Source organism: Oculina patagonica, chromosome 2 (assembly GCF_052425735.1).
Source record: "Oculina patagonica isolate OP01 chromosome 2, crgOcupat, whole genome shotgun sequence".
Lineage (NCBI taxonomy): Eukaryota > Metazoa > Cnidaria > Anthozoa > Scleractinia > Oculinidae > Oculina > Oculina patagonica.
In genome coordinates, this window is record NC_135759.1 from 31,205,985 (window position 1) to 31,222,251 (window position 16,267).

General features: G+C 37.9%; 1 protein-coding gene across 1 annotated transcript; it reads left to right on the top strand.

The window, feature by feature from the left end:
- The first annotated feature begins 1,219 nt into the window (after window positions 1-1,219).
- On the top strand, window positions 1,220-15,272 carry LOC144644118 (EF-hand calcium-binding domain-containing protein 6-like). Its single transcript, XM_078503538.1, is given in 25 exon segments — window positions 1,220-2,064; window positions 3,731-3,807; window positions 4,405-4,502; window positions 4,599-4,673; window positions 5,632-5,698; window positions 6,329-6,543; window positions 6,925-7,062; window positions 7,828-7,901; window positions 8,045-8,123; window positions 8,125-8,233; window positions 8,331-8,396; window positions 8,610-8,692; window positions 9,070-9,180; window positions 9,460-9,570; window positions 10,112-10,294; window positions 10,928-11,111; window positions 11,457-11,510; window positions 11,599-11,669; window positions 12,112-12,263; window positions 12,653-12,882; window positions 13,191-13,277; window positions 13,676-13,761; window positions 13,862-13,961; window positions 14,166-14,234; window positions 14,743-15,272. Coding segments are annotated over 25 exon segments (2,979 nt in total). The 5' UTR covers window positions 1,220-1,820; the 3' UTR covers window positions 14,959-15,272.
- Window positions 15,273-16,267: the final 995 nt, after the last annotated feature.

Consider the following 16,267-nt stretch of genomic DNA (forward strand, 5'->3'; position numbering starts at 1 on the left):
TTAAGCTTAATTATTCAACAGATTTGAAAAAATAAGAGAGCTGGCATGCGCAAACCTTTTTAGAATTCCACTCGAGAAGCTAATTCTCCTCGAATAGTTCATCTCGAACGGCTGAATCTTGGTGGCGAGTTGGTGGTGGCGAGCAGAACTCTCTTGCATTGGTGGTATCACTGGGACGTTTAGTGGCGAAGTGACCGGCGTTCTTTGTTTGTTTGAGCCGTGATGAGGAGACCACTCCTGGCGGCGAGTTGTGACGGTAGAAACTCAGTCTCTTCGATTCGGACTCTGTGTTTGTTACGCAAACATTAAGAGCTGCTTTTTCACTTCGTCTCTTGTGCTCTCTATAAAATATCCGTTGCTGTATTTGAGCCTGCTTGAAGCCCGCTTGAAGTCATTCTACCGGGTGTTCTTTCGCTGAGTTTCATTCAAAGAAGGGCTGACACCGGGGACTGACATCTGGCCGACTCGACAGCAGGTGCCGGGTTCTTCATATTCGTCTGGGAAAAAACTTCAATTCGTATTCACGACATGAAAGGAAATATGAAATAGCACAACATGTATACGTTGAACCATTCTACCTGCGTTATCTCGACCAACGTTTTGTCCACAAGCGACGTTCTCGAAGAAATGCGCGGTAACAGACCACGCCGACCAAACGAACGACCAACCAAGCGACCAAGCCGCGAAGGACCCCCTGTGAAGCTTGAGCCCTCGATCGTTGTGGCTCTCTCAAAGCAAGGCAAATATGTGGTGTAACAATCATATAGTTTCACTCTTACATTTTCTACAAAAATGGTAAAAAATAATAGGGTCATGGTTGGAGAACATTTGCTAGATAAGTTAACTTTGCTGATATTTACAAGTGAAGTACGCATTCACGCCTTAACCCTGTCAAATTCCACCTTAAGTCGTATGGGTCTCGAGCTTTTGCTGTTTCGTCGCCTGAACTCTGGAACAGTCTATACTACCTCTTTTTATCCGCTCATGTGACAATTTAAGTTCTTTTAAATCAAAACTCAAAACTTATCTTTTTAAAAAAACTTATTACTCTTAGCGATTTTTACTTTTTATTACTTTTAATGTACATTTTTAATTTTTAAGATTTATTCAGCTAATTTTAACGAATTTTTATAGATTTTGCTGTAGATTTGTAAAGCGCCTAGAGCAGACCTGGATAGGCGCTATAAAAATGTTTATTATTATTATTATTATTATTCCTAAATCCGTTTACAGTTCATTTTATTTTCTCTTGATTGTATGTGAATGTCCTGTCTTCTTCCATGCAGGTAAACTGCAATGCAAGTAAAAAGATGGCGGACACCCTGGCTGATAGGGCAGAAGGTGGACTCACGTAAAGTTCATCTTCATTCCAAGAGAAACCGGTTCGATTCAGAGAAACTACTACATGTATTTCGGGATGTATTTCGCTAAGAGACCTAAGAGAAATCGCATTTTGGGTCTTCCTTGGGCGGCTCAACTCACAGAACCAACAGAACATGTCTTTCCTGAAGAAACATTCTTTGCTGAATGAATGTTTTCTCGAGTTCTCTGTCCAGAATCAGAGCTATTTCCAAGTGCAGAGAAATTTACGCGCTAGCCACAGCTGAGTCACTTTGCAGGATCACGGTACTCATGTTGCGTGACCTTTTCGGGTTGACTGATCATGCATGCTCCAGATTGAATATTAACGAGTGGTTACCATGGAATTAAGCTTACTGGTGTTACACATTGTCGAGAGAGTTTAATTTTGGCTTCTCCTCGAAGTCAAAAAGTCATGTAAAAGTTCGATATGCGGTCAAAATGAGACAATTCTTGAAAGTATGGCCAGTATTATCTCTTCTCCAAGGCAAGAATTTCCCAAAAAGTTACCAGCTCTACCAGTAATCGAACATCCCGCTTTGCGAAGGTCAGAAGACAACAATGCCGACTTACAAATCCGTGGGAGCTCTCGCGAAGCAAACATAGCAGTTTTGGAAGAAATAAACGATGCTCTCCCGCCGTTAAAGAGAAGAATTAAAGAGCAAGCACTGCAGGGACATTCTCGGGTGTTAACATGGCCACTAGGTAAGAATTGGGAGAAAATTAGAATATTAGAACGCCACTTTCAATTAAAAGTGCTTGGCTTAAGTGTAAATTAACAATACACCAGTCGAAGTATGTAATATCACTCCCTCTAGATGGCACAAATAGCTCATTTTAATACCTTTAAAGACTCACGACTTTTACTTTGTTTGATGCACGTATATTATCGTGTCAAGTCACATTCAATGTTTTTTGAAATAACTACTAAAGTATAATAAATAAAAGTTGAGATAAACGGTCGGTGTTTATATAAGCATAAATAAACGAAGCCCTAAATTGTTGTTAATTTATTCTTCTTTGAAGACTGCTCGCTGATTACCGCTGTTACCAGCAAAAAAGTTATTGATCTAATCTTTTTGCAGTTCTAAAAGCAATGCTTTTATCATGTTTCATATTGAAGCATTTTATTTTGTAAAAAAAAAATCTACCTAGTAAGGCATCAGTGTGTTTAAAGTATATACATGTATGTTGGTTTATTTTTATGTTTGTATAAGCTAATCCTTTTCCCCCATACAAAAGTGCTTACCATATTATTACAGTCGGAGACTGCTTAATATGAGGGTTTTATTTACAGTACTGGCAGTACTTTGGGGAATTTGGCAACTAGCCTTTTTACTGAGGGTGGCTGAACAGCCCGGGGGGGGAACTCACATATGAAAGTGACGGGGATGCTCGTCATCTTGCTTAGGGGTGTAAATTTCGGTTTTTTGGTCTCGCTTAGGGTGTTCCGGAAAAAACGCCAATATTTTTAGCCAAAATGGTCTCGTTTAGGGTTACACACGAAAAAATATACAAATATAAATTCTATCCTTAGTTTTTTGGTATCTTTTAGGGGTCAAGAAAAGCTTGAGCCACACCCAGATTGGTCTCTTTTAGGGGTTCTTTTCAAAATTTCTGACGAGCATCCCCATCCGTTTCATAAAGGAGTCCCCCCCCCCCCCGGGCTGAACAGTCAAGACAGTGGATACTCAAATATACAGTTGAACCCTTGGTCAAGGTTTTGACTGTATTGAGTATCAATTGCACATGCATTATCCATTCCAGAGGCCCTGCCAGGGTAAATTCCGACAAGCGACATGGCCCTAAAAGTAACGACAACACGACAACCCCTTTGGAAAAACTTAAATTTCGACAAGGACAAGCAGTTTTCCTTCAATTAAGTTACCGACAGCGACATGAAGAGCGATAAAACAGCGACACGGGACATTTTTAAATTTAGACAAGCGACACGAGAACCCCCCTGGCAGGGCCTCATTCCAGCCTGCAATGGTCTAGTTGTTCAAACACTAGATGCTTAAGGGTTGCAAAAAGCAGCTGAACATATATTCATGTAGGGTAAGGGTTTTAAATTTGTACCGGCAGACTAACGCAACCCAAAATGCCTGAAAATTCACAAACACAAAGTACTCTCTCCCCCACCTCACTGGGGTGGGGGTTACAAATATACTGTAGTAATATTACTTGTTATCTCTCTCCTATATGGGCGATTTGTTACAGTCAGAGCTCCACACCCTTATCTACATTAAATTCTTTCGGTAAAATTGTAAGACACCTGTTACATTAATCACCTTTGGTGTCTGTATCAAACAGGTTTGACTGTGTTCTAATAACTGATAGAAGTAATTTATAATTTATTTTTGGTTAAAAGGGCAGGAAAAAGGAAAGACCAATAGCAGTGGTGGTCCAGCATGGGAAACACCCTCGTACAAACGTACGCCTGAAGAGGTAACTTTTATGCAAACATCATAACTATTTAACAAACTTCATAACTATTTTCGTAAAGATCGGTAAACCCTTCAGTTTTATGCACAAAAGTCTTGCAAAAATCTTTAAAATGTCTTTGCTGTGTAATAAACTTAAAATTAATTTGACCAAATTTCAAACAAAGAAAAATATGCCAGGAAATGCGCCTTGTTTTCAAACTGGGCACTGGTCAGTCACACAGTCTGAATTCAGTTTTCAGATACGTACAGTGTACCTTTACGCTCTTCTTGTATTATACACGTACCTTTAAACTCAAATCTGGCTTCATGGTACAAGTCAGCTTTTTAGCCGAAATCTCTTGACTTTTTTCAGTGATGAAGGGCTAAATATAAGCCTGAAATAATTGGAATTTTTAATTTTTTTATGGCACTTACTAGTTTGATGAGAGAGAACTGTGATTAATGTAGTCGGTAGCCCATGTTTTATACCATTCAGGCTAGTCCTTGTTTCATACCTAGTCCGCAGTCTGTTGTAGAGCGTGTTATCTATTCATAACATTATGTATGTTCCCATTGGTTCAGAAGGCTCACTGATTTCTTTTACACTATCCTCTCCCAGCTTGAAGATCTTATCCGTGAAAAGCTGTTGACTCGAATTAATGGCTTGCGTCAATCATTTCGTTCCAATGATCCAATGGGTAAAGGCAATGTATCCAGGTATGTGCTATTCTGTTCCTTCTTGTCCCATGTTCTGGTGTTGTATTGATAATTTTTCTCTAAATAAACCCTTTAATTATTATTTTTATTTTCCAGGGAAGCACTTGTTACAATTTTGTATCATTTGTGTGGCTACCTCACATCAGAACAAATCAATGGTCTTCTGAAGAGGTGATTGTTTATTTATTAAGTTTGTTATAAATACAACAATTTTATTTTTTTTACATAATTTATTTGATAAGTGGAATAGGTGATTCGGTTGAAATGAAATTAATGAAAAAGCATTCTCGAGTAAAAATTACTCATAAAATAAAATTACTGAGCCCCCAATTAACGTAATTATTACATTATTATTGTTTCATTGAACTGACAAGTCATCTTACTAAACAAAAGCTTTTATGGATCATGTTTATTTGCTGATTGCTAACAAAAAATATCAAATTATAGAAAATGAGGCCTGTTAATTAGTGCATTTATTAAACATTTTACGTAATGATGAAGTACTAGTGATTAGTTTCTAAAGAACTGTTTGCACTGCATTGGTACCTTACAAGTACTGGTAAGATACTTCAAGAACTTTGTAATTATCAGCTAGAAGTTAATTAGTCCGGCTGCTTAGCTCGAAATTTTAGTCGAATTGTGCACTTTTTGATACAAGGCTTAGCATGAAATTTGGCACACTGAAAGTGGTCACCAACAGAAGTTTTTTCAGATATAGTGCCAAGCCCAAAAAATGCCAGTTTCCATGGAAACCGCAATTTATTAAAATCAATTACTAGCTACTAGTAATTACTAATTACTAGCTGAAAATAGGAAATTGGCATTGGCACTATATCAAGAATTGATTAATAATGTGAAGGCTTGTAATCCTGCAAAATTTGGTGCTTGTATCCAAAATCGTACAATTCAGGAGCTAAGCTGCCAGACTAATTAACCACTGTAGCAAATGAGCAAAGGCTTTCCAAATTCCTTACCAGTTATGGCAGTTAATTTCCCTTGATCAATTTAATTTCTAGTTGAGAAGTCAGCTTAAATTACATGATGTTGAAACTAAAGTTATATTAGTATTAATTAACAAGCTTTTTGGCAAAAGCTTGTTAATTTATTTGCTTATTTATGTCTTCTGTAGGCTTGGACTGGACACACAGAGTACAATCTCATTTGAAAACTTTGTCAACCACTTCCAGGATAATGAGGTTCAGGTGTTTCAATAATTTTAACAAAATATCTTAGTTTTTAGTTGTAATTTTCCTGATTTGGTTTGCTGTCAATCAATTATATGTAGTACCTTATTCTTACCAATTTTTGCGAGTAGTAATTTTCGTGATTAGAAAATAATCGCAAAATTTAATATGCATGAAAAAAATTGCGCAAAATTGAAACTCTCAAAAATTAATACAACACCATATTATATATCAAAACAATGAAATTTTTTAAATGTTTGGAACTAGAACTATCCTTGAAAGTATCTTTTTGTCTTGTTTTTGACTAGCATTCTTCCCCTGATTATTGTTTTCTTCCGATTGTAAATTGGTCGATCAAAACCTCAAAACAGTGACCTAAGTCTCAGTTTGTAGGCGTCTTGTAATTACATTGAACCAGACCTTTGTATATTTCCAGTAGTTCCTTAGTCTTTTGACCACTGATCTATAAACCACTAGCAAAACTGTGAAATTTAATACGTTTTTGCTTTAATTTTCCTTGCAATCCTGAAAATTAATACTCGCGAAATTCAGCTCCCGAATTTTCGCTAAATTAAGTACACACAAAAGTTAATAAGAATAAGGTATTATATATCGTATTAAGCTTCTTTTTTTTTTCTACAGTCGCTCACTAAGGAATGGGTGGATCCAGTGGTCAGACCAACTTCAATGTCCAGCAATCTTATGAACCTCCCAGCTAACAGACTACGACAAAGACAGAGAGAGCTTGCAATGGAACAGAAGCACGCAGCACTCAAGCAAGGACGGAAGAAAACTCCACCTAAGTTCTTCTCTGCCCTAGAGGTTTTTCCTCAGCTAAAAAGAAGAGCTCAGCAAGGGTGAGCTTTTAAAAGTCCTCAAAAATATTATATATCAATTTTCCTTACTGAACAGTATATGTATTATCTTCTCAGCCATTATTTTTTTTAGGTTATTCACGACAAACACTCTTCTCCTCTTGAACTACCTACTTACTGTACAATGTACCCTGTAAAATTAAACGCAGCTATTAAACATTCCGTTTTTATATCAAGACTCAGCCCATCGCTGTTTGGCTACAATATGTATGCCCTTCACAATTTTGGTCATTTTCTGTAAAATGTACTGATCTAGCAAGGATAAAGGCCATTGTTATGAAATTATAGCTGCATTACTGCTTAACATACAGGATATTAGACTATTACACTTTTATGGACCACACTAATATAGTTCTTTTTCAGGACACTGTCATATGCAAAAATACTTCCTCCATCTTGTTTTGATGTTGATGGCATGGTACTAAAGCCCCAACTGAGGACTGCGTTCCAAGTTCTAGGCTACCAGATGTATGAGGAAGAATTTGACAAAGTTTGGGACAGGTAAGTCCATATGCATATAATATGTATTCACTTTGCATTATCTAAGATCAGGAATGAAGTGAAGTATTTTTTTTTTTTTTTTTTTTTTTTTGTCAGCTGCCATGGATACATCTGAGGAATGACATTACAGGGCCTGCAATATGTACAAAAAGCTAGATAATCTAACATCTTACAGTAGGTAGTGCATTTATGATAATGATGGTAATAAAATGATCAAATGATTTATGAAAACTGAAGGTCACTTTGAAGTGATGTCTTGTGGGTTCTTAGTTCCACCACTAAGCAAAAATGCTAGTTTGTTTGTTTGTTTGTTTGTTTGTTTGTTTTACTTCAAATGCACAAGTTCATGAGACTGTACAATTTCCCACCTCTATGCTTAAGGTTTTTCCTGTTTGACTCATGACTTATAAAAAAATGTAAGTTATTATATTGTTTATAGTGGTCATGCACTTTAATATAATACTTTCTATAATACTTCCCATGTGCTGAAATTATTAACTAAGCAAGTAGTTGTAATGTGATTTAACTTCGTGTAATTGAGCTGATTATCACATTATCCAACAACTTTGGTTTGACTGTTCATTTAGGGATAACCTCAGCTGGGCTCTAGTGAAATCAGTGATTTGCATTACTCTTTACCCTCTTCCTTTGTGCCCTCCTGCACCAGGAACATAGATTGTTCTGCTATGCATAGTGTTTCATATTTTTATCAGTTGTTCATAATTGCTGTAAAATCCTTTCTGAGAAATTGGAGTTCTTTTATAGGTTTGATAGAACTGGACTTGGAGCTGTGGATTCCCAGTGTTTCTTTAGAACACTTGGTTTAAACCCTTTCTATGGTAATTATTGTTACTGTGTAGAACCACGGTTTATAGTAGCATTTTCTTTTGCTGTAGTTACCCTTCCTTTGTATGGAACCGAACTTTGGTGTCTTTTTAGATAGTTAAATTCATTTTGACACCTTTATTTTTATATTTCTTAGAACATCGCAGAAAAGTCAAACAACCATCACCATCTAAACCTGAGGAAGAAGAAAAGTTTCCCACTCAGGAAGTAAAAAAGAAAAGAGGAAGTGAAACCTCCTTCAAATTCAGGTGATGAAAAAGACCTGCAGCTGGAGAAGGAGAGTGTCACTGGGCTGGACAGTGTTATGAACTTATTTTCTGAAAAGGTGAGATACTAAGTTTCATTGTGGAGAATTGAACCTGTCTTTGTGCTGTAAGACGTACAGTGTTCCATTACAAAATATTATTATTGATGTCTTTCAGTTCAAAGAAGGCTACACCCGAGTGCTCAATTCATTCCACAAGTATGATCCTGAGGATACTGGACAGGTACCATACGTAGTTTAAATTGCTAATGTACATAATTATATAAATATTTTTTTTTATTTTGTATTATATTGTCCACTGAAACCTTTTAAGGAGTGTACAATAAAATTTTATCTTACATGTATCTTATCTAAATTTATCCCTGGAATCCCAGTTTGTTGTGGCCCTTAGATTAAAACTGATTTGTCTGTTTTGTTTATGTACATTGTGCTTCAGATAAGCAAGGCAGACTTCCGTAAAGCACTGTCTGAGTATCATTTGCAGCTTGGGCCAATTGAAGTTGAACACTTTCTTCAAAGGTAAGTAGCAAGCATCTCCATACAGCAGTGACTACTTACAGCAATAACAATGACACGTGTATACTAAAATTGATATTTGTAGTGTTTTTCACCTGAATGGACACAATTGGATATTGAAAGTACAGTCATAGTTTTTGTTTTTATATGGGTAAGCACGTTTGAAAAATCATTTAAGGTTTTCCTAGCCTGCACCAGAAGTTTTACTTGCTCTTTTCTGGGTCGATTTCTTACAGCTTGGCTTTAACTCAATCCCTGCTCTTTTGCAAAAGTGAGAGAAGGCCTCAGACCACTGGGGTGCTTACAGATAGAGATATTGCCTCCTGAGAGCGTTTGTTAGTCGTCATATTGAATAAACGTCTTATACATCGTTTTCTAAGGTGTGGCATGCGAGATCATAGTATGGTGCCTTACAAGAAACTGATGGACATGTATTTGGATCGCTCAGAGAAAGGGAGGTTACAAGCTGTACTTGAAGACCCAAAGCACAGGTAATGTACAGTGTCTAACTGCATGTATTCTAGATTTGAATATATGCTCATGCAACAGGTCAGGTAGCAGCTTTCTCAAGTTCTCACATGAATGGTTAGCTCACCTACGAGAGAACAATAGAACAAACAACAGGAACAATGCCCCAAGCCCCCAAAACAATAGCATCTTCTACACTAGGGGAACAGTAGTATTACAATGTTACGAGAGCTGCTACCGTATTGCTCCCACTTACATGTATAATAAGCGTATAATTTACCTGTATGTTGGTTTAAACACAGGTTCAATCGCAGCAGGGACTCAGCTATTGGCAATACAACTGCGTTTGATGCAGAGGCCCGGCTACTGGATATACTACAGGCAGACTTTTTAGCCTTGCTAGGCGCTTTTAAGTAAGTTAACTAACTTGCTTAATGAACGTTATTCTCAGAATCTGCTAAAGTCAATACAGGAAATCTCTTCAAAGCAATTGACACGAAGCTGCTTATAATGTTCTCCCTCGTGAGTCTCAAATGGACGTTATTTGAATCTCAGTTCTACGAATATGTTAGGTGGCTTCAGCCCTTGACTGGCTTGGCAAGATGCTTTCCCCAGAAGCTATTTTAATTCGGACAAACTTAAATTGAATTCAACTTTGTAATACGTTTAAATACCGAGAGAGCCCTACGTTGCGTCTGAGTCACAGACTAATACGTTTTGTTTTTATAAGTCTGGATGATTGTACTTAATCACTTAAAATAAACAAAATGGTGTTGTGCTGTAATATAAAAAGTAAATTGATACAATGTATGAATATAAAACCACATATGGGTTTGGAAAAATGTCGTTTTTTGGGGTGGATTGTTAGGAAGTTTGTGTTGCCCAATCATTGACCTGCAGACTCGTACAGTATGCACAACCTATTTTTCACCGATCTGTTGTTTATTCTTGCAGACAGCTTGACAGAGACAATCTAGGGGTTATAAAGCGATACCAGTTTAAAGATTTGTTAGAAACTCGCTTCAAGGTGAAAGTTAGCGACGAGGAGTTAACATCAGTCCTACGTCCATTACTGGAAGAGTCCAACCATAGTCTGATACCATACGCTCGGTTTCTTGAACTCTTCAGTTCCTCAAGGTACAGTATTATTATAATACAGTAAAAGCCCCTTAGCACAGACACTAAAGGTGCAGAGCTAAGTGTCTATATTATAAACTAAGGTGTCCGTACTTTTATTATAGAGGTAGAGATTGTATCAATTTTGGTTTCTCTGGGACCAAGTAAACTGATGGTTTACAAAGGTGTCCGTTTTATGGAGGTGCCCGTAAGGACAGGTTCGACTGTAGCTGGCATTCCATTTAGCCAATCTAAACTGGGTTTTGTTTTAGCAAGCTTGAACTCAAGGGGGAACATCGTAAATCTTATTCACTGTCAAAGTTCACAGTTTTTGATGTACAGTTTTTGTATTTGTATTTGCGCCCAGAAATGCTAGGGTGACACTTTCAGAATTGTTCTTATTTATTGGACTATGGCAATCGGAAAGTCTGGAATGCATATACGAAGATTCATAAAAAAAAATTCACATTTTCTTCTTCTCGTCATTTAGTCTATTATAGTGATCAAATATTAGTAATGAAGTGTCCCCTAGCTCAGCTAACCATGACACAAAGTGTATGTATGTATGTATGTGCGCATCAAATGAGTTTTTAAAATTTTTAAGGCAAAATGGTGACATTGTTATATTGAAACTCTCTAACTTTTCTCATGCAGGGAAAACAAGGAGGTTTCCATCAATGTAAAAATACCGAGCCCAACAGCAGGCAGCGGCAGGCTGGTAACCTCACCCAAGGAGCTGGGCTCACCGAGAAGACCTGCATCGCGAAAAAGACTGGAAAGGAGCGCTTCACAAACAGAGATAATCAAGAAGGAATCACAACCCAGGAGTGTTCATGTGGTTAGTGAAAAGAGTGTTTTAACGAAATTGTGTTGTTGAGAGTTGCTATGTGTGTATTTCTGTTTTCGTCAGTTTTGCTGAACGGTCATTGGCTGGCGCGTTTTTCTGGACAAGATTTGCATTTCAAAATAGCTGTTGTTTTTAAAGCAACGACGAGGGGAAAAAACGAAATCGTTAGACTATTAAAATCTGTGTTAGACTGTTAGTTATTGATACTCAAGCAGCTTTGTGGTCTATTTCTAGTGCCAATGTGACAAAGAACCCTTTTCGTAAATTGAGACGTTTTTCTAAAAAAGATAATACAGTACATATAATATGTAACACCATTTGATTTTCTCCTTGCAGTTGTCCTCTTTAATTCGGGAACTGCTTGCAGATAAATTCCAAGTCATTCACAAGGTCTGTGTTTTCTTGTGTTAAGTCTGTTTTTGTAATCTCCATCTTGCAGTTTATGGTTTTGAAGAATGTCTTATTCTCTTCTATTTAGGCCTTTCAAGGGATGGATCAACTTAGGAAAGGATATTTATCCAAAGGAATGTTTCTACGATTGTTCGAAAGGTAAACACAGACAAGTAACTCTTGTTTATATAAACAATGGTCAGTACTTATTGACTTAGGTATCTGACTTGGTCGGGACTTGCGAGGTATATAATATGATCGGCAATGGGACTGTTCTGGTCTGTTGACTAATGGCATGACATTGATACATTCTTTTGTTAGTCTAGTGGCTAATGTGTGGTTCCTTCGGGACTATAAAGCTCGGAGAAAATACGTGTACACAGTTGTGCTCGTTTTGCGTTTTGTTGGCGAACAGATTGAACTGATTTTAGACGTCTTCAGTTGCGAGTTTCTTCAAAACAGCAGAACAGCAGTTTTTTTTAGGTGAACACCGTGAAGTGGCGACTTTGGTGTCTTTATGGTAAACTTAAATGTGCTATTTTTTCTATATAAAAATAATAATTTTTTGTGCCTGATCACTGACCATGCTGCAATATTTCAGATACGAACTCAAATTGACATCGCCAGAAGTTGATTTACTGTGGTCCAAGTTACCAGTTGAAAAGGATGGCACTGTAAGCTTTGAAGATTTAGTGCAGCACTGCTTCCTGAATTTCAACGTGACCGCACCAGGCGGAGAGGATGCTGCATCTGGTGAGTATACCGCCAAGTGGCAGTGAGCTTTCCCTTTTTACATAACCTGTAAACATTACTAATACCGATGGTTTTTGCTGCCTTGAGGTGACTATGAGCCTACATAAAGCAGAAAAAAAAAAACATTTTTAAAAAAGCCTTTAGGAACAATTTTGCGTACAAACCATCTGTAATCGTAGGGACAATTGTCGAAAGTTTGTAGAAATCATTCAGTTTTGTTCGAAATCTTTAGAAGCGAATCCGAAAGCCTTGTATCGTTTCAAATCTCGCAAAAATTGGCCGCTTCTGACATGGGTAACTTTAATGTAAGTTTTTAATTAACACTTTTGAGTTACAGCAGTTCTTCGCAGCTACAGGATAAACTAGATTCTTTATCCTATACTTTTTAGGCCTTTTATCACGTGTTCTTCAAGATTATGCCAAGTCAGTCGCACACAATCGATTGGAATCTGTCCCGGAGGAGAAAGAGGTTGAACCTGAGCCCCTCCCTACCCCACCCTCCCTTGTAGCTCAGGAGGACCAAGCAGGATCCCCAATAGAAGACACGAAATCTCTTCCACCGCTAAAGACGCAACCCAAACCTTCTGTGGAAATCATTTTACGCAAAATTAAACCACAGGTAACTGTTATCGTACATTGACGACCATTCTGATTTTGACACTGTAGGAGACCACCTTCAGAGGGTCTACAAAGGTTTAAAAACACCAAAGCGATCCACCAAAAAGGAACAAGGATGAATACCATTAAATACCATTAAGGAGGATAGAACTAGATTACGAACGACTACCTGCCAGTCTAGGCATGTAGCTGCATCTTTTAAAACACTTTCCTCTCACTTGCTAAGGGTCATAATCGACTTCAGTGTAAAGACCACGTAATGTCGTGGATATGCGCTAAATCGGCTGTCATTGCTAACTTGATGTCTAGGTGTGCGCTCAGTGGAATGAAATACGGAATGCCTTCATTGGGGTGGACTTGGAAGGAGGTGCCACTGTGGATTTCAACGATTTTGAGGTAATTGAAAGCAATATTTGTTTTTCCACTCTCTCTATCCTTTACAGTGAGCTTTGTTTCCATTATTCAATAGACCAGCCTGCATCATATTCTGGCCCTTTTTGAACAAGAAGGAACATAGGGAGTAATTTTGTGTTGTTTGGGAATCCGTTGCCAAATAGTTTCGGTAAAATTTGTTTTCTGAAATTGGGCACCGTTTGCAGACTTGAAGTTTAACGGGTGTATTAAGTTGTGTTGGTAATCGTACAGTTGGGTTTTCAGCTTTCAATACAAATTTTGCCATGGTCTTACAGGCAAACCTGTGGACGACTGAAAACGCGATAGGAAGTAAAACGTTTTTCCACTAATGTAAGTTCTACTTTCTTTTTATAATATAACATAAAACGGTTTGTTCACAGGGTGTTATAAGAAGATTTTGCAAGGATGTTACCGACGAAGAATGTGAAAGCCTTTGTTTGAAATTTGACCGGAGGAAAAATGCCCGGTAAGAACTCCTTTACTTGCATTTAAGTTTCACTGAAAAGAGTATTGACGAAACAAACATGAAAATGAGAATTAAAGCTTATGTTGAATTTCCTCTTTAGCGTGTGGTACCAGGAATTCCTGAAGCAATTTCTTCCCACGATGCCAGTCAAAGTGCAGAACTTTGTTCCCATTTCACAAACTCGCAAAAATCGTACACAGGTAAGGTTAACATGCTAAAAAACGTCGAACACTGAGCTTTGGGCATTAAAACACTGCTAGTCCGCCATTTTCCGTTAATTCCACTACGTTGTCAATCTACAGAATAAAATAGTGGAACCTGACATACAAAGTCATGTACCATCCCGGCAACCGAGAGTTGCATGTCACTTGAAAGACTTTTTGTTATCTATCATTTACATGTAGGCGGCATGGTTGGACAGCAAAAGAGCCCACGAAGCGCTCGCTGCAGTTGTTGGCAAAATTCGAAACCAGGTAAGCTATAAGCAGTAACTAGTATGAATGTGAGCCATTTACTCTGCTGCACAAGGCCAGCCCGCTTTCCGGCTTAACTGGATCATTAAGAAAAAAGCACTCACTCAGTTGTTTCCGTTCCTAGACATAGTCATGTTTCTTCATAGTTCTCGTTTCGGTTGGTAGGTGTCGACGTGCGTGGATTTTGTCAGGAATTCTTTTCAATGTTTGTTGTGATAAACTCAGTGGTGTAGCGGCTTCTTTCTTTGACTTCCAAGTAAAACATAAGAAGACCCTTTAATTTTATGCACCAGAATGTTAAAACAGCAATTCTTCGAAACAGCCTCATGCACACATTATTCGTTCTCCTTTGCTAGTTCTGAAAATCTTGTGATAGATCGACACAACATTCCTCAGTTTATTCTTGTCATATATTTTTTGGCAGTTTATTGAGATTACAAAGGGAACTCATATTGAAAGTCCAGTTAAGTTCGTTTGCGTGTATTAACTGAGTTTTTTATTTCTGCAGATGATATCAGACTTCAAAGCACTCAGGAGAGCCTTCAAAAAGTTGGATCAGTTGGGCGATGGCTTTGTTTCTGTCACGGATTTTAAGGCTGCTATGAACAAGTTCAGTTTTCCGTTGACCGAGGAGGATTTCTTTCATATTTTCTCTGTGTTTGATGAAAACATGGAAGGAAGAATCTCATATGTGGAATTCATGAGGCGTTCATTGAGCGACTAGACGATGGCAAATATTATTAAGTACCCACTTGATACACCTTTTTCAGTTGTCAGATAAATTGTGCGTTTTGTTATTTACATCTGTGATGGAAAACGGTGTCAATGTTATCGCATTACAAGTAGCTGTCGGTGTACAGTAGTAAAAAAGACTAGTGGGTTCTAAGGTTCCATGATACTCGATACTTGACTAACTGAGCTATGAAAGGTACCTCTGGAATAATGCAAGGACCACTTATACAAACAGCACCGTAGTGAAGCCGGATCTTGGTGTAGATCAGGATCAGCAATATTGAATAAAACGTTAAACCAAATGCAAGGCTGCGCAGAAAAAGGCAAGTTTTTGCCCAATATTTCGGCAGACAAAACAAACCTTCTTCAGGGCTTAGCTTAGCTTTGCTTTTTCAGCTTCTGAAGAACGTTAGTTTTGTCTAGCTGAAATATTGGGCAATAAAATTTATCTGGCCTTTTTAGCTGTCCGACCAGCCTTGCATTTGGTTTAATGAGGTTTGATACCCTGACGACGGGCAGGTCCCAACAAGGCTTAGTTGGTATACTAGTCGTGAATCTCAATCCCTTTAATGCCTTAAGTTACTATCTGGCCTTTGTTAAGTGGAGTATCGTTGTGGTACTCAGTCTAACAATTTCTTGGTAACTTGAGTGAGTTAGTCATTGGACCATCGCCTGTTACCATGGAGATAAACACGTCAGTGATTAAAACGTTCTTCAGCAGTTAGCTAATGACTGTCTAATTAATACCCAAGTAATCTCAACTGGCCAATCACAACAAATAATGAAAATAACACAATGAACCAATCATAACTGAAATAAAGAACTTATAACTAGGGTCAAGTGCGATGGGGAAAACGCCAGTATCCTAAGTGACGATTTCTAATGGCCTGCTCCTGATTGGTTATAAAAACACAATGGCCGTTTTTCACACTAGAGACGGACAAATCGTCCAGACGGAAAAATCGTCTAAGTACGGACAAATCGTCTTAGTGTGAAAACGGGACGGACACGATTTTGGACGTACAAGTCGTCTGAATTTGTCCGGCGTCTAGGAAGACGATTTTTCGAGGACGACTTGGTCGTCTAGAGGGATAAGTCATCTAAAAGCCGTCTTAAATTCACACTAGACGAACAAATCGTCAGACGACTTGTTCGTCCAGACGATTTGTCTGTCTTTTAGTATGAAAACGGCCAATGTTGGTGCTGAGAAGTTAGGACACAACGTGAGTTTGTTTTAATCAATTGCAAAGCTGAGCTAAATAAATAGTAAAGCAAACAGTACTTTCGACAAGTAAGTGTTA